General features: G+C 42.4%; 2 protein-coding genes across 5 annotated transcripts in view; one reads left to right on the forward strand and one right to left on the reverse strand.

The window, feature by feature from the left end:
- Positions 1-5,261: 5,261 nt before the first annotated feature.
- On the reverse strand, positions 5,262-7,176 carry LOC134223091 (uncharacterized). The gene is made up of 2 exons (XM_062702226.1): positions 6,196-7,176; positions 5,262-6,020 (listed from the first exon to the last, which is right to left on the reverse strand). The coding sequence occupies exons 1-2, from the start codon at positions 7,174-7,176 to the stop codon at positions 5,262-5,264; spliced, it is 1,740 nt and encodes a 579-aa protein (XP_062558210.1).
- Positions 7,177-12,021: 4,845 nt separating this feature from the next.
- The window catches only part of LOC134227257 (protein pangolin, isoforms A/H/I/S-like), a 29,915-nt gene continuing 18,575 nt past the window's right edge, over positions 12,022-23,361 (forward strand). The window contains exons 1-2 of one of the 4 annotated variants that reach the window (XM_062708607.1): positions 12,022-12,388; positions 12,483-13,075. The gene's annotated coding sequence lies outside the window, so the exon portion shown is untranslated. Of the gene's footprint in view, positions 13,076-23,361 lie in introns of all 4 variants that reach the window. The other 3 variants (XM_062708609.1, XM_062708611.1, XM_062708608.1) reach the window with 3 other exon arrangements.

Raw genomic sequence — 23,361 nt, forward strand, 5'->3', positions numbered from 1 at the left:
CACTAAATATTATCTTCGCTTGACGTTCTTTCGGCATACGATACCGTTCTCCCCGCCAGATACCGTTCTCCTGTTTACCGCCGAGTATTGTCCGCAGCACCAGCAAACACTCCGAAAGCTCTCCGATCAGCCTCCTTTAACGTCCATGTTTCATGGCCGTATAAAGCCACCGGAAGAATACAGCGCGAGTTTTGTTTTCGTTTGCAGACTACGGGACTTAAGCTGATTACGAAGTCCGTAATAAGCCCTATTTGCAGCTGCAATACGCCTTTTCACCTCGCGGGTAACATCATTATCGCACGTCACTAATGTTCCAAGATACACAAATTATTCTACCACTTCAAACTTTTCACCATCCAGCGCCATTTCGCTACCACTACCACTAATGAACCCACGTTGATTGCCAGCGACCATATTATACTTCGTTTTGCTGGTATTGATCGTGAGTCCAATCCTTGCTGTCTCCCTCTTAAAAGGCACAAATACCTCTACTACGGCACGGCGATCAATTCCGATAATATCGATATCGTCCGCAAATCCCAGGAGCATATGCGATCTTGTGATAATGGTACTGCTTCTTTGCACACCAGCTCTCCTAATCGCTCCCTCGAGCGCTATATTGAACAGTAGATTCGAGAGTGCATCACCCTGCTTTAATCCATCTAAGGTAACAAATGACGTCGATATTTCATCCGCAACCCTTACACTTGATTTCGATCCGTCCAACGTTATACGAACCAGCCGTATCAGTTTCGCCGGAAAACCATGTTCAAGCTTAATTTACCATAATTCATTCCGTTTCACTGAATCGTACGCCGCCTTGAAATCAATAAACAGATGATGTGTCTGCAAGTTGTACTCCCGGAATTTATCAAGGATTTGTCTCAGGGTAAACATTTGATCCGTCGTTGATCGGCCCTCACGAAAACCTGCTTGGTATTCGCCGACGAAGGACTCTTCAAGCGGTCTCAATCTTTTGAACAGAATACAGGACATAATTTTGTACGCCGAATTAAGGATGGTTATTCCTCGGTAATTGGCGTACTTCATTCTGTGCCCTTTCTTAACTTCCACTATTCAACAAAGTCTCGAAGTGTTGCTTCCACCTGGCAGTCACTTCGGTTTTATCTGTCAGCAAATTCCCTTGTTGGTCGTTGCACATGACGGGAGATGGCGCTGTCTTCAACCGCACGCCATTGACAGACTCATAGAACCTCCGCATATCGTTCTGCTCCATTTTTTCCTGCGCCTCGCTAATCACTTGTTCTTCTCCCTGCGGTTGATTCGTTTTTCGGCTGCTCTTGCTTCCTTGTACCGGTCTCTATTCGATCGGGTACCCGACACCAGCATCCAGCTTCTGGCAACGTTCTTCTCGTCTGTCACTCTCTGACACTCCACATCGAACCAACCCGTCCTGGGTCGCCTCTGTGCAGTGCCTACCACTTCTCGTGCTGTTGGGCTCACCGCTCCATGGATCGACTTCCATAGATCGTTGATGTTGTCGCTAACGTTGATTGCACTTATCCGTTCGTCGAGGTTCTTGCGGTACTCATCCGTTACTCCTTCCGCCGACAATCGCTGGATATTGTAACGCATCGTTCGCTGTGATCTTTCGTTCGATACAGTTGACAACCGTGATTGAATTTTACTGACAACGAGGTAGTGATCAGAGTCAATGTTCGGACCTCTGAATGTCCGCACATCGATAACATCCGAGAAATGGCGCCCATCCACCAGAACATGGTCTATCTGATTGCAAGTTTCATGTTCTTTCGTGCAAAGTAGGTGCTACTGATGGCCATCCCTCTGGCAGCAGCAAAATTTACTAGCCGTAGGCCGTTGTCATTGGTAGCGGAGTGAAGGCTCTCCCTACCGATTATGGGACGGAAAGTCCTCTCTACCGACCTGAGCGTTAGCGTCTCCGATAACAATTTTCACGTCATGCTTTGGGCACTCTCCATAGGCTTTATCAAGACATTCATAAAACGTGTCCTTCACGTTGTCCGATTTATCGTTTGTCGGTGCGTAAACGTTGATTAGGCTGTAATTGAAGAATTTGCCCCGTATCCTCAACACACAGATTCGTTCGCTAATGCATTAGCATGGGTTTCCACCGCATCACTCGCTTCATCTGCCTGCCCATCACTACGAAACCAACTCCATGCTCTGCTTTTTCACCGCCGCTGTGATAGATGTTATACTTGAATGCAGTATTGGCCGTGGGATCCACGGCTCGAAATTCACGTTCTCCGGATCTAGGCCATCGGACTTCTTGAATAGCAGCCACGTTCACTCCAAGCTTCTGCAGTTCACGAGCCAGAAGGCTCACTCGTCCAGGTTCATTTAGGGTCCTGACATTCCAGGTACCGAGTTTCCAATCATAGTCATGATTTCGTTGCCGGGTTGGTTGCCAAAAATAACGTTCTCTTGTTCTTCTTTCTCCATTTTACGTGGTACTTGAAAGGCTTCAGTAAGCTACTTTAACGGGGTTGCGTTACCTACATCGCGCTAGTGAGGCTGCTACCTTAGGTATAGCTGACGCGATGCAGCATTTCGTTGATCAGCCGCTGGTACCAGGCAAACGCTGTTGCACCTCCTGGTGAACAGATGCTCGAAGCGTACCTTTTCACTCTAGCTGATGGCAGAAGGACAACAGTGCCCAGGCTGCACTACCAGCTAAGTACACAACCCTTAGCTAACGGTCCTTTGTCGGACGACCCGTGGAAGCGTGAGATAGGAACTTGTGGGGACCAGAGCTCTGTTGGGCGCTCCTTCCTTGATGTCAACCCACCATTTCGCAGCCCGTATCACTAGAATATTCGTATCAAAATGATTTTGAACGAAAATTACGGATTTTTATTTCCAGCTGATCGATTTTAATTCTAACACTTTGTAAACAAGCTCTGTGAACTGTCAAATAATTGAGGTTAAGTCAATATCTTGCATTGGTCTATACATATACGCAGGGAATCAATATTCGAGCAACGCCTAACAATATACTCTTTGTCATCAACAGAGTTTGTTACTGACAAACGCACCTAGCGACAAACCTTTATCAGAACCCGAACACAATATGACAAGAATCATTTGCCTTGCATGCTCTGATATCTCCGAAAATACGCTGGTAATTTTGTAATCATTGTTCGATTCTCGAATATTTTCATAAAAGCTGAAACTTTGATAACATAAAACCGAAATTTTCACTAGAAATAATGCAAAATAACGGGATGAAAAGTTAGCAACAAGATTGTCTTCTTTTTTGTTGCTGACAAAATTTTTCGGATCTTTGTCATTATTATCTTCGACAAAAACAAAGCTTTGTCGTTGGTTCTCTTTTGTCGCTTGTTTCGCAGGCGCATTCGAAAAAAATTGATTCCCTGCATATACGATATGTAGCATACCGCGAGAGGCTTTTTTCGCAAGTTGTCATGATAGAGAATTGATTCGGGAGGCTATACCAAAAGATATTTTAGTTACTAGATAAAGATTGTCGCTTCGGTTCCCTTTGTTCTGCTGTCCGGAACATGTTGGGTACCAAGCTGTCAAACCGTGTGGATTTTCCTTCTTTGACATTTAGCTCCCCTATCCTTGCCAGCAAAAGATGTTCCGGACAGCGACGACAGCGACAATCTTTATCTGGTAACTAAAATATCTTTTGCTATACCCCATGATAAATTTCTTTTAGAAAGCAACTAATGCGGGGAGCACTGGCTCTGATGATGCAACAAGTTGAAATTTGTTTTACACAGCTGTGCAGGAACCAACACGAAAGGAGCGATAATCACCATTTTTCTGTGGGGGCTGCCTATACGATTTTGTTTTTTCGCACTTCTATAATACAAGTTTAATAAACTTGTTATCATGGCTTGTTATGATTCGGAACAGTTTTTGTCTCTCTTTTATCGTTGTTCGTTATCTATTGAGAGCCATTTCTGCAAACCCTGAGCACCAGTCTAGCGTACTGAGGGTCATGGGTTCGAGTACCATCGGAGGAAAGTGGTTACCTCAAATACATTTTCAAATCAAGAATCTTTCACATAATGTACATTTTATATCGAAGTTTTTCTGAACATTGTAAATTAAAGACCAATACCCGAAAAATAGGCAGTTAACTTTGATTGATCTGCTAATTGTTTGTTGGATAGAACAGATTCAATCTCGAAACTCACTTTGATGACATGGTCTCCCAAGAGTGGTACCTGACATCGTTGTGTTTCGCCCTCTTGCATTGATTATCTTCAAATATGGATTTCCTCCAACCATATGCCGTCAGAAACAACAAGACTTAAACCATATTCCACTTTACTTGAAGATAAGGCCATTGTTTTTTGTTTTCTGCTAGCCCAATATACCGTATTTCCGAATATTTGAAAAACGTGTACACTTACTGACTTAGCTTCCCACTTGCGGGTTTGAAAATTTGAACCCCTAGGAGTTTGTTGATATCTCCCGAGGTATCTACCTGGATACCTGGTTGGCTACAGCACCGATACACCTATCCCTGGCGTTTTGTAGTGCTCCATAATTGTCGGTCTTGGGCGACGTTCCTCCAGTGTCCCCGAACGTTTAGGGTCCCCAGGTCCGATTCCACCGCGTGCAGACAGCGTGTTCGTGGTCTCCACGAAGTCGCCGGTCTCTATCCGGTTCTCTGTTGAATATTGTTTTCGCTATTCTTGGAAGTGGCAAGCCCACTGAAGTCTGCCGTATTTTATACGATTCACAATATTTTCTTTTTTGTTTACTTGATACACATCATGATTCATGCGTCTGCGCCACACACCATTTTCTAGTTTCCCTCCTTTCCCTCCGAGTATTGTACGCAGCACTTTTCGCTCGAAAACCCCGAAAGCTCTCCTGTTGCCGAGGGTATAGAATTGGCGAACCTCTGTTCGATTTCTTGAGCAAATCACAACACCAGTGAGTTGGTAGTAATGTAGCTTTAGCTGTAAATTTTATTTATGTTTAGTTTTAGGATAGTTTTAGACAATTTAGCTTCAAGTACTTACAAAAATCGGTTTGCAAGGGCAATTACAGCACAACTCTAACCTTACTATAGAACGCTGACACGAGGAATGATTTGTGTAGCATACAGATTTTAATAGGGCACTGTCTCTTTATCTATAAGTATTGGTCTAGATTTAAGTTCAAATTAGCTGTAAGAAACTTTTGTACGTGACTTCTGGCAGTATCTTACAGTGATTACGTTTTCTTAATGTTAATAGTTCTCTTTCTCTTCCCTTCGTACTGTCAACATGACACTTTCACTGACAGTCCACTCCCGCCGTCACTGAAGCGTTGCTAGAAGTGTTGCCAATATCAACATTCTCTCCCCCGTAATTCTGGCCACCAGGTCCAGTGTTACCACCTTCATCCACTTCTAGTATAGCCAACCTAGCCACTGGCCTTCGCACAAGCCCCCTCGCAGTTTGTACGATTGCTTGTCGTATTCTCCCATCCGCCCCTTTTATTGCTTCAACAATACGACCTCTTGTCCACTCGTTCCTTTTGCCATCACCCACTACCAGTACCAATTGCCCTTCCATTATTGGCTTTTCTTCACCACACCACTTCGGGCGCTTCGTCAGAGTCGGGAGGTACTCCCTGGTCCATCTTCTCCAGAATACGTCGAGCTGGTGTTGAACTTGGCTCCACGATGAGCGCAGCGCTTCCGCCGGATCCGTTGCTTCAGTTACCGGTTGCCGAACCCCACTGGAATTGCCGAGCAAGAAGTGGTTCGGCGTGAGTGCCTCGCTCTCTTCCGACGTGAGTGGTAGATACGTTAACGGACGACTATTGACTATAGCTTCGGCCTCGACCATAAATGTTTCTAACGCCTCGTCGTCCAGCTTGCGGTTGTTGGTATACGCCGTTTCGACGGCAGTTTTGATTGAGCGGACCATCCTCTCCCAGGCCCCGCCCATATGCGGAGTGCCAGGTGGATTAAATATCCACCTGGTGGTGGTACCTGTAAATGTAACGGCTAGTTGTTCCATTTGTTCCTGTATCAATCTAGCGGCACCCTGAACATTAGTTCCGTTGTCCGTTGTCAGCAGGAGAACTTCGGCGACAAATGAATCACCGAATGCACTTCACACAGGAATCCGGGCTCAGATTTTGAACAATTTCAACGTGCACCGTCCGAATCGTCCAGCACGTGAACAGAGCTATCCAGCGTTTTGCGTTGCTCCTTCCTACCTTCACCGTCAACGGCCCAAAAAAGTCCAGACCGACGTACGTAAATGGTCTCACAAATGAGGCCAATCTTGCTAGAGGCAGCGGTGCCATGCGGGGGATCTTCGGTGAACTTTTGTAGACACGGCACCACTGACAGGCCTTGGCAACGCTGTTTACCGCCGCCCTGAGTTTCGGGATATAGCATCGCTGGCGAACCTCGTTAACTACAGTTTCTTTGTTCCCGTGTAGATACTTTCGATGATAACCGTCTAATAGTAGAGTCGTCAATCGATGCCTCTTAGAAAGGATCACTGGAAACTTAGTCTCTTTTTCTACGTACGGAGCTGCTCCGATTCTTCCATCCACTCGAGCAATGCCTTGTTCGTCCAAAAATGGACACAGCTGGTATAGGGCACTGTCCTTCGCTAACGGCGTTTGCGCATCTATCGCCTTCTCACAGTTACGTCTAAGGATCACCATTTCATCGGGAAAGCATTGCCACTGCGACTCACGTATAAGTAAACATTCTGCTCTTTGAAGCTCCTCGGATGTCAAAGGGCCTACCAATCGTACCTGTCCTCTAATCTTCTGCTTTAGGTTCTCGGCGAATCGGTACACGTAGGCTACAGCACGGATTGCTCTAGTCAGCTGAGAAAATCGTTCAAGTTCCACCAGATGCTCTGGGATCGCTATTTTGTTGATAGTATAACAGGGACGCAGTTCTTCTTCTGTGGGAGGCGTAAATTTCCTTTCTTTCGGCCAGTCGGCTTCCACCAGTTGCAGAAAAGAAGGACCATTGAACAAGACGCTGTCATTTTTTAGGTCTGGACCATTTCCCCACTTCGTCGCAATGTCAGCCGGATTCTGTTTTGATGGTACCCACCGCCAGAGACTCACATCGCTTATCGTTAGTAGCTCTCCTATTCTGCACGCAACAAACTGCTTGTATTTACGATGATCAGCTCGAATCCAAGACAGAACAGTAGCCGAGTCACTCCACATAACTTTCCTTGTAACACGCACAGTGTGGTTTTCTTCAACAAATTGCGATAAACGAGCTCCAAGGACTGCGGCCTGCAGCTCTAGTCGTGGAATAGATTGTGTCTTTAATGGAGCTACCTTTGTTTTCGCAGCCACAAGCACACATTCCGGTACTCCATCAGGGTTCAACGTCCGAAAATACGCTGCCGCGCAGTATGCGGACTCGCTCGCATCTACGAAAACGTGTAACTGTAAATCCATGTATCTCTCTTTGACAGCACCGAAGAAGTAGCAGCGAGGAATTTTAAGGTTTCGGACATCTTTAAACAGACTTGTCCAATTTCGCCACCGTCGATGATGCTCGTCACTCACTACTTTATCCCACTGCACTCCGGATCGCCACACATCTTGAAGGAGGATTTTCCCCATGAACAACGAATAAGCTCAGCAGACCCAGCGGATCAAAAAACGACATCAAACACTTCAGCATCTGTCTTTTTGTAGGTTGTCCATAGCTGTTGATCAAATCAGCTATCTCCGGCTTCATCTCCGTTGAAAAACTGAAAGCATCCTCTTTTGTCAGCCATAACAACCCAAGCACTCGTTCATAGCCATCTTGCTTATCTGCCGCAAAAATGTATCTTTTGCAGGCTCGGTGTCGGCCAGAGTGTGTGGAACTTCCCTGCTATCCGATAGCCAGTTTCTCAGTTCCAATCCACCTTGCTTGTGAATTAACCGCATGTCCTGGGACACTTAAACCGCCTCCTCTATGGACTCGTAGCTTTCCAGAGAGTCATTCACGTAGTGGTTAGACACAATGCCTTCGACAGCACGAGGATACATTTCTTGGAAATCACTAGCGTTCTTGTTTTGATGTATTGTGCGGAAGCAGGTGAGCATGTTGAGCCGAACGTTGCGACATCCATAAGGTATACGTCAGGTCTTTCGGAAGGATCATTTCGCCAGAGAAATCGTTGTGAGTTCCGATCTGCTTTACGAATGATGATTTGGTGGAACATCTCCTTAATATCGGCAGAAACACCCACGTTGAATTGACGGAAACGTATTAGCACGCCGGGAAGCGACGTAAGTTGGTCCGGACCCTTCAGCAGTACTGAATTCAGGGAGATGCCGTTCACGGCAGCTCTTGCATCCCAAATCATTCGAATTTTGCATGGTTTCCGAGGGTTGGCTACAGCTCCCAGAGGCAAATACCAGACGCGCCGCATATCCGCGTTGAGCAATTCTTCTGAAGTAGCACGGTGGGCGTAGCCTTTTTCTTCGTATTTCACTAGTTGACGCTGCAAGATTTCCCTTAGTTCTGGGTTCCGATTCATTCGCCTCTCTAAGCATTCCAGTTGTCGAAAGGCCATAGTGTAACTATCACGAAGCTCAACATGGTCAAACTTCCATAACAAACCAGTTTCAAAATGGTTACCGTTTCGAACCGTTGTATTCTCCAATATTTGTTGAGCACGCTTTTCTTCTTCCGAAAGAAGTGGCGCTGCAAGTTGCGCTCCGACAATATCCGTGGCGAAGAAATCTTTGACAAGATCATGCAAAGTTTGATCTGACGAACATTCACAAGCATGACAGTTAACAGTTGGTTTCTGACCGTTGCTAGTTCTACCGCCATAGATACACCAACCTAGTCTGGTTTTAACGGCAACGGGTTCGTGTCTGCGACCTTCAGGTGTCTTCAGTGGGACCATTAAGCTCAAATTATTAATTCCGATAAGCAGCTTGGGAACGGCATTGCAGTAGCTCTTCACATGGAGCCCTTTGAGATGCGAGTACCGTTTGGATAGACATCCATACGAAAGTGTTTGTATGGGCAATGAAAGCTCCTTCACAGTTTGCACCTCCTCCAGAGAGTACTTCTTCTTTTCGCCTGACGAAACTACCAGATTCAGCTGTTTCGAATCCTTCTCTATTCGCGTGACATTTGCTGTCCACAGCAAGCACAGTGGGCTCTTTACACCGCTGACACCGAGCTCCACGGCCAGACTGTCCTCAATTAGCGTTAGGGATGATCCATCGTCGAGGAATGCGAAGGTATCTATCGTTCCATTGGGTCCGTGCAAGGTCACCGGCACTATTCGAAACAGTAACGACCCTTTAACTGGACGATGTGTGATTTTCCGCGGTACTCATCAACGGCTGTACCGTAGTATCTGAGCGGCGACGGGAAGAGTGTAGAAGCGGGTGATGACGGTATTCACACCCATCTGTTCCGCAGACGCTGCTCTTTCTGCAGCTTCTTCGGCCATGGAAGCTCAAACAGTTTCTGCAGAGACCGCTTGATTGGACACACTTCCACCTGCCATCAGTGGAAAGTGACTTGAAGTTGCGACAATCCTGGACACGATGACCTTCGCTCTTGCAAACTGGACACGATTTCACTTCCTCCCTCTTCGTGGAAGGGCTTATTCCAACACTAAACTTCTGATCACTACAATGGGCATTCACATTTCCTTTGGGTTTGACTACGAAAGCGCTAGATCTTCCACTGCTGCTGTTGAACACTGTCACTTTACTCACTGCTCTCACTACGCTGGACATGAAGCTGCCGAATGTTTTTAGGTTAACTTCCGAAAATCCCTGGAGGTAGGATTCCCATTCCATTTGTAGATGTGGTGGTAATTTGGCGACAAGTTCGGCGAGAAGGGAGGGGTTTGACAGATGTGCAGTTTGACCTGCGACTTCTAGATGATCGCATAAGCTCTGTATGGACATCCCGAAATCAATTATACTTTGAAATTTTTCTACTTTTGGCGATGGAGATGTTCGCACTTTTTCTAGTAGGGCTGCAATTAGCAACTCCGGCCTACCATAAAGCAGATGGAGCGTTTCCATTATATGAGGCACCGATTCAGGTAGAAGTAATCGGCTTTGAACTGCCTCGTATGCTGCGCCTTTAAGGCTTCGCTGAAGGCGGCATAAGTTTTCGGCACTAGAGTACCCACAAGCTAGTGTAGTGTTCATAAAACTACTTATGAACACTGGCCAATCGGCTGGATTGCCAGGAAAGGAGGGCATGACTTGTCTAGCAACTGCAAGGGTGAGGGCGCATAGGTGGCTAGATTTGTATTTAGCAATGTTAATTGCGAAAAAGCAATACTACCAGATTAAAATAATTATTACAGATTAAAATAAAAGAAACGTGCTACAAATTTGTTTTTACACGCGCGTCTCCCGTAAGTCTCTTTTAACAATTGACAAGAAGGGATTCAACCGCAGTTCACTCCCCCTATACTCCACACCACAGAACGGTGTCGCCGAGAGGAAAATCATATCGTTGACCGAGATGGCCACATGTTTGTTGATTGATGCTGGTGGAGAAATGTTTCTGGGGCGAGGCAATGTTAACTGCCACGTACCTGCAGAACAGGCTACCGTCTTCTTCTTCTTCTTCTTCTTCTTATTGGCATTACATCCCCACACTGGGACAGAGCCGCCTTGCAGGTTAGTGTTCATTGTGAGCTTACACAGTAACTGCGAGGTTTCTAACGTACCATTTTTGCATTCGTATATCATGAGGCTAACACGATGATACATTTATGCCCAGGGAAGTCGAGACAATTTCCAATCCGAATCCAATCCGGGAATCTAACCCATCCACCCTCAGCATGGTCTTGCTTTGTAGCCCCACGGCTAAGGAGGGCCCCAGGTAAGCATATTGAGTTCTCCAAATGAGTAGAAGTGTGCGTGCTTCCGCAGTATTCCTCTCGAAGTATTTGTGATGTTTATTCTGCAACTGGATTAGGGTAAATGATGTATCTTGGACAAGCGCAGGACATTCATTAGAAAATATATCGAGATTGAATAGTATAAAAGAATTGAAAACCACTAGATTCATCCAAATACATAATCTATGATTAGTCTTGTATCTCCATTGCCCAATTTTTGAGTAAATTACGTTTACTAGGTGTGAACTGTGATATACTGCGAACTGAAATATTTTCTTTTTGGACATCAAATATATAATTTCGACATGGAAAATGCATATATTTTGGACAGAGTCATTTTCTCCTAATTTAAAAATGGCCACCTACAGATCTCAATGGTATGACTTACCTACACGTATCCACATTCATTTAAATGCATTTATTTGCTTAACTGACATAGATTAAACCATAAATTGACATTGTTTCGCAATCTTATCGATATCATTGAAAACAGCCTGAAAGTTGGCAATTAATGGTTCATCCATGTACTGTACATGGGGTGACCAATAAATGTCTGATGCATAAAAACATCACTTCATTTTGGTCACTCCTTTTTCATCCGTCTCAAGTTCATGTTAAGCGATTGGAATATGTTAGTATCTCTATTACAATTAAACTTTGGCCGCAGGACCTCAAGATTGCCGTTTGAACAAATTTAAACGTGTTTCAGGTGCATGTTACGAAGAGTCCTGTAATGCAAGTTCTCCTGCATACTGGCGTCCAGCAGGCACTTTGGTAGAAAGCTTTACATTTTAGATAATTTTAAAGATAAATAATAGTTGATTTGTGAATTCTCATCAGGAGCCGCTAGAGTTGAGGTAAACGTATGCAATGATAATACTTTCGATAAAAATTTTCCTACACATTATCTAAAATTGATCGAAAAAGCTCAGGCTTGTCCAAAATATGTACATGTCCAAAATATATCATTTACCCTACCACCCACTTTTATTTTATACACCTTACACAGTGACATTAATATTGGTGATTCTGGCTTTGGAGAACTCAATATTGTCAATATTTTATTTCGCCTGGAAGCCACTTTATGAATATGAGCCAAAATAAACCCCTCGACGTGATCGTGGCCCACCAAATGTCAGTAGTCGTTTGCGTCATTAATGACAGATGGGGTGGCAACTGTTTGTGTGTTTGTGCCGTTCGAGTGGGTGATCTTTGCAAGAAAATGCAATTTTCTCACCAGTCACTGAATTTTCTCTCCCATTTTCTCGCTCGGTTCGATTTTGGTTTCCATCCCGTCGTAATCGTCGCTGATGTAGTCGGTTCGCGTTGTCAGTCAGTCAGTTCACTTTGCTTTTTCATGCACTCTTCACTTTTTCATCGGTCGTCTCGCAGTTGGCGGTGTGTGAAGCAACAAAGCAAGTTAGGAAAGGAAAATCCTTTCCATATTCGGATTCGGCGGTCCGCGATTTCGAAACATTTTCCAGCAAATCGGTGCTTTAATTCGACTGGAGAATACAAATAGTCATTTTTGTTTCGAGTAAAATGTGAATAACAATCGAATTTGTGCAAATCGGATCAATTTTGTTGATGTTTTGAATATGGGTGGGAAGTGAACGTGCATTCTATGTTTTTCCTGAGCCAGCGGAAGGAAAAAAATCTTTTCAGCTGCTGACAATCAAAAATACTGGGGAACAAGAAGAAAGAGTGCAAAACAAGTTAAAAGAAAATGTAGAAAGGAAAATATTTCTTGGAAAAATGAAAAACTTGCGTGTGCCATCATCATTAGAGTAATCGTAATCATCAGCAGCAGTAGCATCGTCATTGTAGACACAGGCCACAAAACGCTTGTTCTCACATCCCGCAGAGTCTTGGCAAGGCAATAATAACGTCGTGGACGACGTACGGCGGCAAAACGCGAGAAATTTGGACTTATTTTTAGAACGCATCTTCGTCTGTGCGATCAGCGCTCGGAACTAGGAATCAGAAGAAACTCCAAAGGAAACCCACCGCATCTGTCAGGCCATTTTATCACCTTATTCTCGCTGTCCCGCTAGTGCCGAAGATTAGAAGCGCTGCAGACAAGAAACACAAAGGAAGCCGCCGACTCCACTACGGTACCTACGTGACGTCACGTTATTGCTGCAACAACATAAACCGAGCGGATCCTTGGACCCAATTTCAGTTCAAGGTTGCTGGCCGAAATGTGACTCTCGCATCCTAAATCATAAAAGGTAGGCTTATCTCTAGGTATGTTAGAAAAAAAAGTAGGCAGCCATGTAGCATACCTACCCAAGGTTAATGTATCCACTTTTTGTCAAAATAAAATACAAATAATGTTCTGTGATTCACTAGAGCTACAAAATAGTATGGTGAACCAAAAGAGACTAATATTAGTTCTCAATGCACATGTACCCTCATGGAAATAATTACAGTAACCGTTCGCTAACTGGGCTAAGAGCACAGCCCAGTTAGCGAATGCTGCTCGCTAACTGGGCTGACCTGTCAAACGCTGATGGACACCGAGGGTGATGTCGATGCAATGTTTTGAATTGCTTTTTAATAACAATAAAAATATGCATCACGAGTAATTTGCCAATTGGGCGAATCTAACATAATGCAAACAACTTAACCACAATTATTTACATTACATACTAAAAGACCTCACTCCTTGTTTGTTGTGTTGCTTTAAAATTATTCATTTGTACAAGATATTCTTGATTTTATTCAAACAACTAGCTAAAGCCTAGTACGCTGCTATTACGGAATGGGTTTACGGAAAATTTGATCAAATTACCAAGGTAAATTTGACATCTGATTCAGTATGGGGAAAATGTTACTTTTCCGTACGGAATAATGGTACGGAATATTTTTCGGTAAGGAAAAGTGATAGCTCCATTTAGCTTACCCAGCATTTTTAGCGTTATTAGCGCTACGAAATTTTCTCTTCTTGTCAGCTCCGTACTGCTCACGGAATTTCAGTAGCGGAATCATTCCGTGACCATTCCGTATCCTATCTATTTGCACAGTACTTTTCAGCAGCGTAGTAGCTTTAAGTCATGCATTATTGTTTGGCAGCAATTTTAAAAATGTAAGCAGCAATTGGACATTTTAGGGGTATTGAAAATGTCATTTATAACCACAGAGAAATAACCATCAAACTGCTGAACTTTAAATGGTTCACAATGGTGGAATGGTTCACATTCTGAATTTTAGTTGTGGCCATATTCACAAATTCTCGCAAATTTCAACTACAGTGAACGTTCGCTAATTGGGTTTTCTTTTTTCTAGTTGGGGCGCTTTTTAGTTGGGGGTTCGCTAATTGGGGCGAAACCCAATTAAAAAGCAGCTAAACGTCAGAATGTGATGTCAAAAACGCGTTGACGTTTTGTTTCCGTGTTTAGCGGGATCGATATTTTCTGGCGCGTAAAATTTTCCTTTGTTCAATGCAAAAAGTAAACAACATTGACGCTTGTCAAAACGCCCCAATTAGCAAACGACATTCGCTAGTTGGGGTGAGGTCGTGCCCCAATTAGCGAACGATTACTGTACCGAGATTATTGACTCAACTGATCTGGGTTTATTATGAGGGTACTTCTAACAGATTAACAGATTTTAACGGTAGATATTGAAATGGGTGCGATTGATTTCGATGCCATAGTAAGTTACTCTGCTTTCGGGCAAGAAGTTAATTTTTAAAAGGTCTTCCACATTCATGAACATTATTTTGCGACCCTAATTATTGTTTTAATTTCTGAATAAAAATAATAATTGGTTTACGCCCGATTATCATGTTACTCGAGAATCAATTATATTCACTCGTCTCCCTTTTGCATGCCCCTTGCTAGCTTTGACAGTGAAATGTCAAACTACTTTTGACGTCTATTTTTGACGGTTGTCTGCTTTTTAACTGGGCTGTAACCCTGGGTGCTGCGGATAGAGCCGCTTTTCTGCGCTCAAGCGAGTAGAGGGATATTTTGAAATCACTTCCATAAACAAAATTATTTTGAAGTTACTCGGCTGTCAAACATTTCCCGCTCTTCGAATTTCTCTTTCCACGCTGCATGAGGGCGCACAAATGCGCTAGACTCTACATGACTTAACGATTGTTTACATACATTCATGCTCCAATCAGCTGCTGAATCTCAAGAAATTTCATAACGAGTGCTTTTTAGATGCATTCCTACTAATTTTCCACTCGAAATATAATGTGAGAATATTTGTTACAAAGAATACAAACTCAAACAAAGTTTATTTTATTTTTTCCCAAATAATAACAATACTTCTCAATATTAGATCAGAAGCGAACATAACCACAATCTTCAATGTTTGGCTCCGGCACAATAGAAAATTTTGGCTTCAGTTTGACAACCAAATCGATTCTATTCGCACCACCCAGCTGTAGCCCAGTTAGCGAAAGCCCAGTTAAAAAGCAGCCCAGTTAAAGAGCGCCCAGTTAGCGAATGGTTATGTATAACAACACCGCTGGTTTTGCATACAAAATGGTCAAATTCGCGATTTAAGGACATATTTTGCATGTTCTAGTTACAAATAATTATAATGCCACTCCACTTGTATGGAGCCCCATATATGGTAAAAGTGGTAACTTTATTTTTCAGTAAATATGCATACAAATAACAATCATTGATTGAACATTCAGGTCATTTTAGGCTGGGATGCAAAATATGTCCTTAATCTAATAGCTAGAAATCGAGATATTGATTCTCAAACTTGACCATTTTGTATGTAAAACCAGCGATGGTTCTTCTTCTTCAATGGCTCCATATTCCAACTGGAACTTGGCCTGCTTTTAAACTTTTTATTCTATTAGCATTTCCTCAGTTATTAAATGATAGCTTGCATATGCCCGCTATTGCATGGTGTGGTAAGTGCAATGGATACACTATGCCAAGGGTGTCGAGAATGTTTCCAACCCGAAAACATCCTAGACCGGACCGAGAATCGAACTCGTCATCTCCGAATTGGCAATCCTACGCCTTTACTCGCAAAGGCTACTGGAGACCAGATGGTGTTACATATCGATATAGTTATTTCCGGGGATGTATTTTGAAACTCATCCGGAACTGGTCATGTCTATAAGGTCCCAAAGTCTACCGATTCTTCAGCCATATTTATTTTGATTTTTTACGGTGCCATCTAGTCCAATTCACCATAACTGCTTTTATATCTGTGCTCCCCACACAATGTAAATATAATATAATTACAAGCATAGCATTTTTTAAAATAAATAACTGTTGAAATGCTTTACAACTAATACAGGGAGTCTACTACCTGAGAAACCTGGATAACCTGGAATTATCAGGGAATTCCTGATATCATCCGTAAAATTTCGAACATATCCAAAAAACACGCTTGCTTCTAAGACATTATTAGTAACGTCTAGAGCAGACTACAAGCAATCAGTAACGAAGACTACATTTTTCATAGTTGTTTGCAGTATGTTAAAAATGTTCCGTTGCTATCGGCTTCCACTGACGGAACTGAGCTGGAGCACGTGACCAACCAAATGGAATATTTAGATCATTTGTTTGCGAAACTGAATATATCCATTTTACACAATTTTGAGAAAAAACAAAAACTTTTTGAGCAAATTAGCACCGAATCTTTCGATTTTTTTTATACAGATCAATAGTTTTAACGAAACTCAACAATCTGGGGCACTTCCCAGATCTGTTTGGGCGACTTCAATGCGAAGATCGGATCCGACAACTCGAACCATGAGCGCATTATGAGACGCCATGGTCTCGGAGAAATGAGCGAAAACGGAGAGCTGTTCGCAGAATTTTGTGGTATTAACGACATAGCGATCGGGGGATCGCTCTTCCCTCATCGACCGGCTTACAAGGTCACGTGGGTCTCCCGTGACGGCTTTACAGAAAACCAAATCGACCACATCTGCATCAGTCGAAAATGGAAACGGAGCCTTCTTGATGTACAGAACAAACGTAGTGTCGATATCGCGTCTGATCTTCACCTCCTCATCGGCGAACTACGCCTGCGCATTGCGCGGATTCGTCGGCAGGAGGAGAGAGTTGGACGACGGTTCAACACACGCCGACTGGAAGATGCCATGGTGAAACGGTCCTTCGTTGAAGAACTGGAGACGCGTGTTGCAGATATTCCGGAAGGTGGCAGCGTGGAAGACCAATGGACCGCCATCAATAATGCCTTCATCGTCACCAGCGAGAACAATCTGGGCAAACTGCGCACCCAGAGAAAACAATGGATCACCGATGAGACCTGGAGGAAGATAGAGGAGCGAAGAGAAGCCAAAGCCGCTAAAGAGCGATCAAAAACCAGAGGAGCCAAAGTCTTAGCCCGTCAACGATACTCGGCTCTTGAAAAGGAAGTAAAACGCTCATGTCGACGGGACAAGCGAGCGTGGGGAGACTCTTTGGCCGACGAAGGGAAGAGAGCCGCAGCAACCGGGGACATTCGCCTTTTTTACGATATCTCACGACGCTTAAGCGAGGCGAAGATGAATGCAACGATGCCTGTGAAAGACGCGAATGATCAGTTATTGACCGACCCTACTGACCAGCTGAAACGCTGGTTCGAGCACTTCGAACAACCACCTCGGCATGATTTGCCTAGGATCCGACGTATAACACGCGTCAATACCGAAGCCGAGATTCAAACAGCCATCCAAAGTATGAAATCGAATAAAGCTCTAGGGGTCGATCACATATCAGCCGAGATGCTGAAAGCTGACCACATGACATCCGCTCAACTACTGCATCGTTTATTTCGTAATATCTGGGCACCGCAACTTTCCCGGTCGACTGGATGCAAGGTATCTTAGTAAAGGTACCCAAAAAGGGTGACCTGACTGTATGCGATAACTGACGAGGCATTATGTTGCTGTGCACCATTTTCAAAGTTCTATTCAAAGTTATCCTTGCCCGGATTCAGGAGAAGATCGATGCGACTCTCCGGCGGCAGCAGGCCGGAAGATCCTGTGTGGACCATATTGTCACGCTCCGTATCATTCTGGAGCAGGTCAACGAATTCCAAGAGTTTCTTTGACTACGAAAAAGCTTTTGACCGTCTCAATCACGAGAATATGTGGGCCACCCTGAGGCGCAAAAGGGTTCCTGAGAAACTCATCGGCCTCATCGAGGCACAGTACGAGGCCTTTACGTGTAGAGTGCTGCACTTGTCTTGTCCGACCCTATCCGGGTGTGAGGCAAGGATGTATTCTCCCACCGTTACTGTTCCTCATCGTGATCGACGAAATCGTGAACCAAACCGCGAGTTGTTATGGCAGCCTATAACCATGGAGCACCTAAACGACTTCGAATTGGCTGATGACGTTGCACTCCTCGCTCAACAGCACTATGATATGCAGAGTAAGCTCAATGACCTTCCCGAGCGCTCCTCTTCGGAAGGCTTAGTAATCAACGTCAACAAAACCAAATCGTTGGATGTAAACACGGTGACCCCTTCCAGTTTCACAGTAGCCGGTCAACCAGTGGAGAATGTTGAAAGCTACCAATATCTTGGTAGCCAAATGGCGTCAGTACAGCGGTTTAAAAAAAATCCAAAATTATGATTTTTTTTAGTTTGACAATATTTTTGATAATGGGATTTCGAGTGATACTTTGGAATTTTATTAAAAAAAAATCAAAAATTAAAAGGATATTACTAGGTGTTCATTTCTGAGAAATTTGTTTCTTTGTACTCCAAAATATGATAGAAGTGTTAAATTTTATTGGAACTTTTAAAAATGAAGTAACTTGGGCTTTTAATTGAGATTTTTAGATAGAAACAGGGTTGTTACGACTACGCGGATTTCGCAATTTTCGCGGATTTGGCGCGGATTTACATAACGATTTTAGGGTTTCGCGCGGATTTGGCGCGGATTTAGTTTTAGGTGGAAATTTAATAAATAAAATGCTAAATCTAAGGAAGTTTATTTGAAAATTAGTTTGATGCCTATCTACAAATTCTCAGTTTTTATTTCTGCAGCTCGGAAAAATCCGTACAGCCGTGTGCCCAGCAAAATAAAGAAAACTAATATCTCGTCAAAAATGAGGTTTGTTAGCTGGGTTTCGACAAATTATTTGCTGATTTTCAGCACCTTTGACAGATATCTCGGCGAAAAACATGTTTACTGGGGCTCGGCTGTGCGAAACTCGGTAAAAGTTGAACAAATTGCTGAGATCCCGGTAAAAAATAAGTGTGTAGATGGGCTTCATTTTCATTAGCAAATGTTGTTGAGAACAAATTTATATTTCGAGGTTATTAACATTATTTTTCGGATATATCCAAGTCCTTATTAAATGGCATGCATTACACTCTCAAGAATTATTTAAACAAAAGTTATGAGGAGAGATACGCCACTTGTTGTCATTTTTAATCCATTCTAAAACACGACGCACACAAACCATGTCTATTAAACGACATGAACACTCATTTTCATCTTGTCAATTTCTTTGTAATTCCAAAATATTTGTCAGTTTCAGACTGGTTGTTTCTTTTACGATGAACCACTCAGCATGTTATATTATTCTTCAAAAGTCGTCCGGAATTCTTTCATAATATTGGAACATTTTATATTTCCTTTATAACATTCATCTAGAACGAATAAGGGTTTATACAACAATTCAAAACATAAAAATGTTCTGTGATTTAATGTTCTTAAATGTTCTCTGTGTTAAAGTTCTTCCGCAGAAAGTCGATCAAAAATTGAAAGAAAATGATTCTCAAAAGTTATTTTTGGTGGGTTTTTTTTTATGAAATGTTTGGTTATCTCCGATTTAACAGGATTATCAACAGAAAACGAAGCAACTTCCTGAAGAAGTTTCCACAAGGACCCTATGATGAACCTTGTATAAATTCCTTGCAAATAAATTTCCACAACGTAAAGAGGATTTCTGCAGTATTAAAAACCCGAAAAAACATTTTTGGAGGATTTTCCTGGAGCGGTGATCGCAGGAATGACTATAGAAAATTGAAAAGAATGCCGCCTTAAATTTGCAAAAGAGTTATAGCGATGATCACAGACATTTCTTTAATAAGTGCTCAAAAATAGAACCGGGAGTTTTTCCGCAGGAAGTCACCAATCAATTTCTGCAAGAATTTCTAAAGCGATTTCCGTAGGAATTCATGAAGGGATTTCTGCAAGTAAGCTCTGAAAATTTTCCGTTGGTTATTTGTGGAGAATTTACTTGAACGACAAAATTCCCAAATTATTTCAAAATAAATTCCCAGGGGAATTTTTGTAAGAATACTCGGAGGAATTCCTACAGATAATTTGGAGCGACTTCTGCACTTCAGCAGATTCAAGGGTAGTTGGATTTCTGCAAACATTTCCATAAAAATTTCCGGGAGAATTTCAGGAGGATGACCCGCAGAAATTTTCTGGGATGAATCTGCGCACGAAAGATGAATTTCTGCAGGAGTTCTCGGAGTTTTTAAATGAAATTCCAGTAAGAATGGTCAACAAAATTTCTGCATGAACTTTTAGAAAAGCTTGTTACAAGAATTGAAGGAGAAATAACGGACTAATTTCTGTTGGAGTTTACGCAAATTATTCTGCCGTATTTCCAAAGAAATTTCTTCTGAAATTTCTAAAAATATTCCTCTGGAATTTTTGAAGGAATTTACGCTTGATTCTGACTTAAAAATCAACGGAGCTTGAGCAACTATGTTAGATTTTGTATTATTTGTTTCTTGATATGAATTCAAATATTTGTTTTACAGAAGTTTTGTTTAAAAAACGGAGCTTCATTGTCTAATTCCTTAATATCTACGCAAGTTTGTCTTGTGATCAATAACTACAACAAAGCTGCTTCAATTTTTTAAATATTTGCCACGTTTATCTTTAATCAATTATGATAAAATCTGGCCTTAATATTCATTTGTATGTCAACGTACCTTGTGCCGAATTCAATAAAGTTCTATCAACAATAAAAAAAACCGTACATAACGGAACAAAACATGCTAAAGCCATCATCTAATACAAAAATCGGTGCTTATGCAAATAATTTTGACTGTTTAGTTCTTGTTCTCTTAGATTCAGTACTTCTAGTGGTGAATAAGACCATTTAGAAGGGTTGTAATCAGTGTTGGTAGAATCATGCTCAAATCTCACTCACCGAAGCCTCATGCGCGAGCTGACTCGCTTGCGATTCTGCAGGGAGAGCATCGCGCATGAGTTTTTCACGCAGAATCGCATCGTTTCGCTCATTTGTCGAAATATTATTTCGCTCCAAAAAGTGTCAAAACCCAATCGAAGCGTATTTTATGTTTACGTATGGATTTATTATCTATTGTTTTGAGTAGAAAAAGTTATTCCGATGAATTTAACAAAGAAGAATTTCAACAAGAAGAATTTCGAATCATGGACGATTCTCTGGGCCATGAGTCGGGTGGGGTTTGCCTCGCGCATGATTTGAATCGTGGATGAGATTTGAGAATTTGAGTTTTTACCAACACTGGTTGTAATACTTACTCCGGTTTTATTAGTCCTATTAACATTTTGATACAAACATATGTTGCAGTTTAAAATCATATTTCAAATAAGTAATATTGTAAAAAAAGAACTTGAAGAAAAGACGTTCAATAAATTGTTAGCATTAGCTTTATCATTAGCATTGAGCAGTTTGCTCAATTTCGTAGGTGGTACAAGCCAAGACTGTTGTATGAGAGTAGCATTATTTTCATCCGTTACCTCAGATATTCATTTGGGACTAATCACTATCTCTTAGATGGAAGCATTGCACTATCCAATAGTTGAGATCTGTCCTTGCGAATACTGAGGAAGGGGAAGGATGATTAGTTGAATACCTACTTAAGAAAGATGCAGAGAACTCTACGACTTCTCATAGGTGCCACAGGAGGTTTTGGGATTGTGTGGAAGGTTATAACAGTAGGAATCGTTTTGGTAGAACGTGAAACACAGAAAGAACTAAGATAGAAATACAAAGCAGGAAAGGGACGAGCCTGGAATTGAACCCACGACCTCCTGCTTATAAGGCAGAAGCGGTAGCCACTAGACCACCGAGCTCGTTATCAATAAATTGTTATACAAATATTGACATTTAACGTGTATTTGCATAGAATTTAGATCTGGATCGCGCGGATTTAGCGCGGAATGGATTTCATGTCGCGCGGAAATGGCGCGGATTTGATTTTCGCCGGCGCGGATTTGGCGCGGAAAATATTTCAGTATCTCCGTAACAACCCTGTAATAATACCATAGATATATAATACTGCATCGTGCATTTTGTACCTTCCATATCTCAATAGAAATATGAAATACTCACACTTAGAATATTTTACAGTATACGGTAATTTTTTACCGAACTTTCAACAGATGAACTAACGGTAATTTAAAAAAAATATTACGGACCATTCGGTAATTTTATTTTGTGATGATCTGTCAAAAAGTACCGTACAGTTCGGTAGTTTGAACTGAAAAATTTCAACGGATCAAAAATTAAAAAATATAAATTTCTGATGGGCTCAATGCTAATAGTTATCAAAAAATACGCTTTCTGTTTCGAAACATGCTTTTAATCAATTTTATTCGTTGATAAGAAAATTATTTTGAGCTTTTTAGTGGAATGTTTTCACCTGTCATAAGACGAGTTTAAACAATCCCATTGAATTCCACCACTTAATTTTATTCGTTGTTCTTGTCAAATTAATGAAAGTTTATAAATATCTTCGTAAAGGCTGCCTTACACCTCGGGAAAATTTTCCGCCGGATTTTAATCCCCGTGCATTTTAAATGGGGCCAGGATTTTGATTTTCCGTGGCCAAATCCCGAAAACATCGCATATGCAAAATAACATGGGGAAAAAATCCGCGGACCAAGTTCCCGAGGTGTGAGGCTACCTTAAATCACTATTTGCGTCAGTGTAACACAATTGATTTATTGTTGTCCATATTATTCGCTTATACCAGCAGAAAACATAACTTCAAATGAGAACTGAAATGAAAATTATTGCTATAAAAAACTGTCTTAATTAAGAACGTAAATTACCTGCACGGCAAATGCTGGGTAAAGCGTACCATTGGTACTTCGCGTACCTGAAGGAATAAAATAGGCCCCATCTCGCGGTCCTTAGCCTCTTACCCAGCAACTCCTATCCCTACCTCCCCGCGGTGCTGGCCGGGATACGAGCAACCTTAGGGAAGATCGGGTAACCAACCCCGGTGGGAACTATGGTCGTATGCTGACATAGAAGAGGGGGGTTTGCTTCTCTCCGGAGGTGCAAATCTTACTGAGCGTCTTTTCTCCATGTCAGGATCGACTCACAACAGTGTCTGTTCTCCATGTTAGGGGCGGCTGATCATCGTCCGAGTGCCAGCGAGGGACTCTAAGTGAAACTGTTCACCATGGTCCACCGGGAATAAGGAGGAATGGTCCTCCGGAAATTTAGGGGGTTTGGTGTCAGGCCCTGCAAGCCAGCCTTTAAAAAATCATAAGCAACGAACAATCAACAAGAGAGTACGGACCGGAACCATCGGCGATACTCGCCGATGTGCT

The sequence above is a fragment of the Armigeres subalbatus genome, chromosome 3 (genome assembly GCF_024139115.2).
Source record: "Armigeres subalbatus isolate Guangzhou_Male chromosome 3, GZ_Asu_2, whole genome shotgun sequence".
Lineage (NCBI taxonomy): Eukaryota > Metazoa > Arthropoda > Insecta > Diptera > Culicidae > Armigeres > Armigeres subalbatus.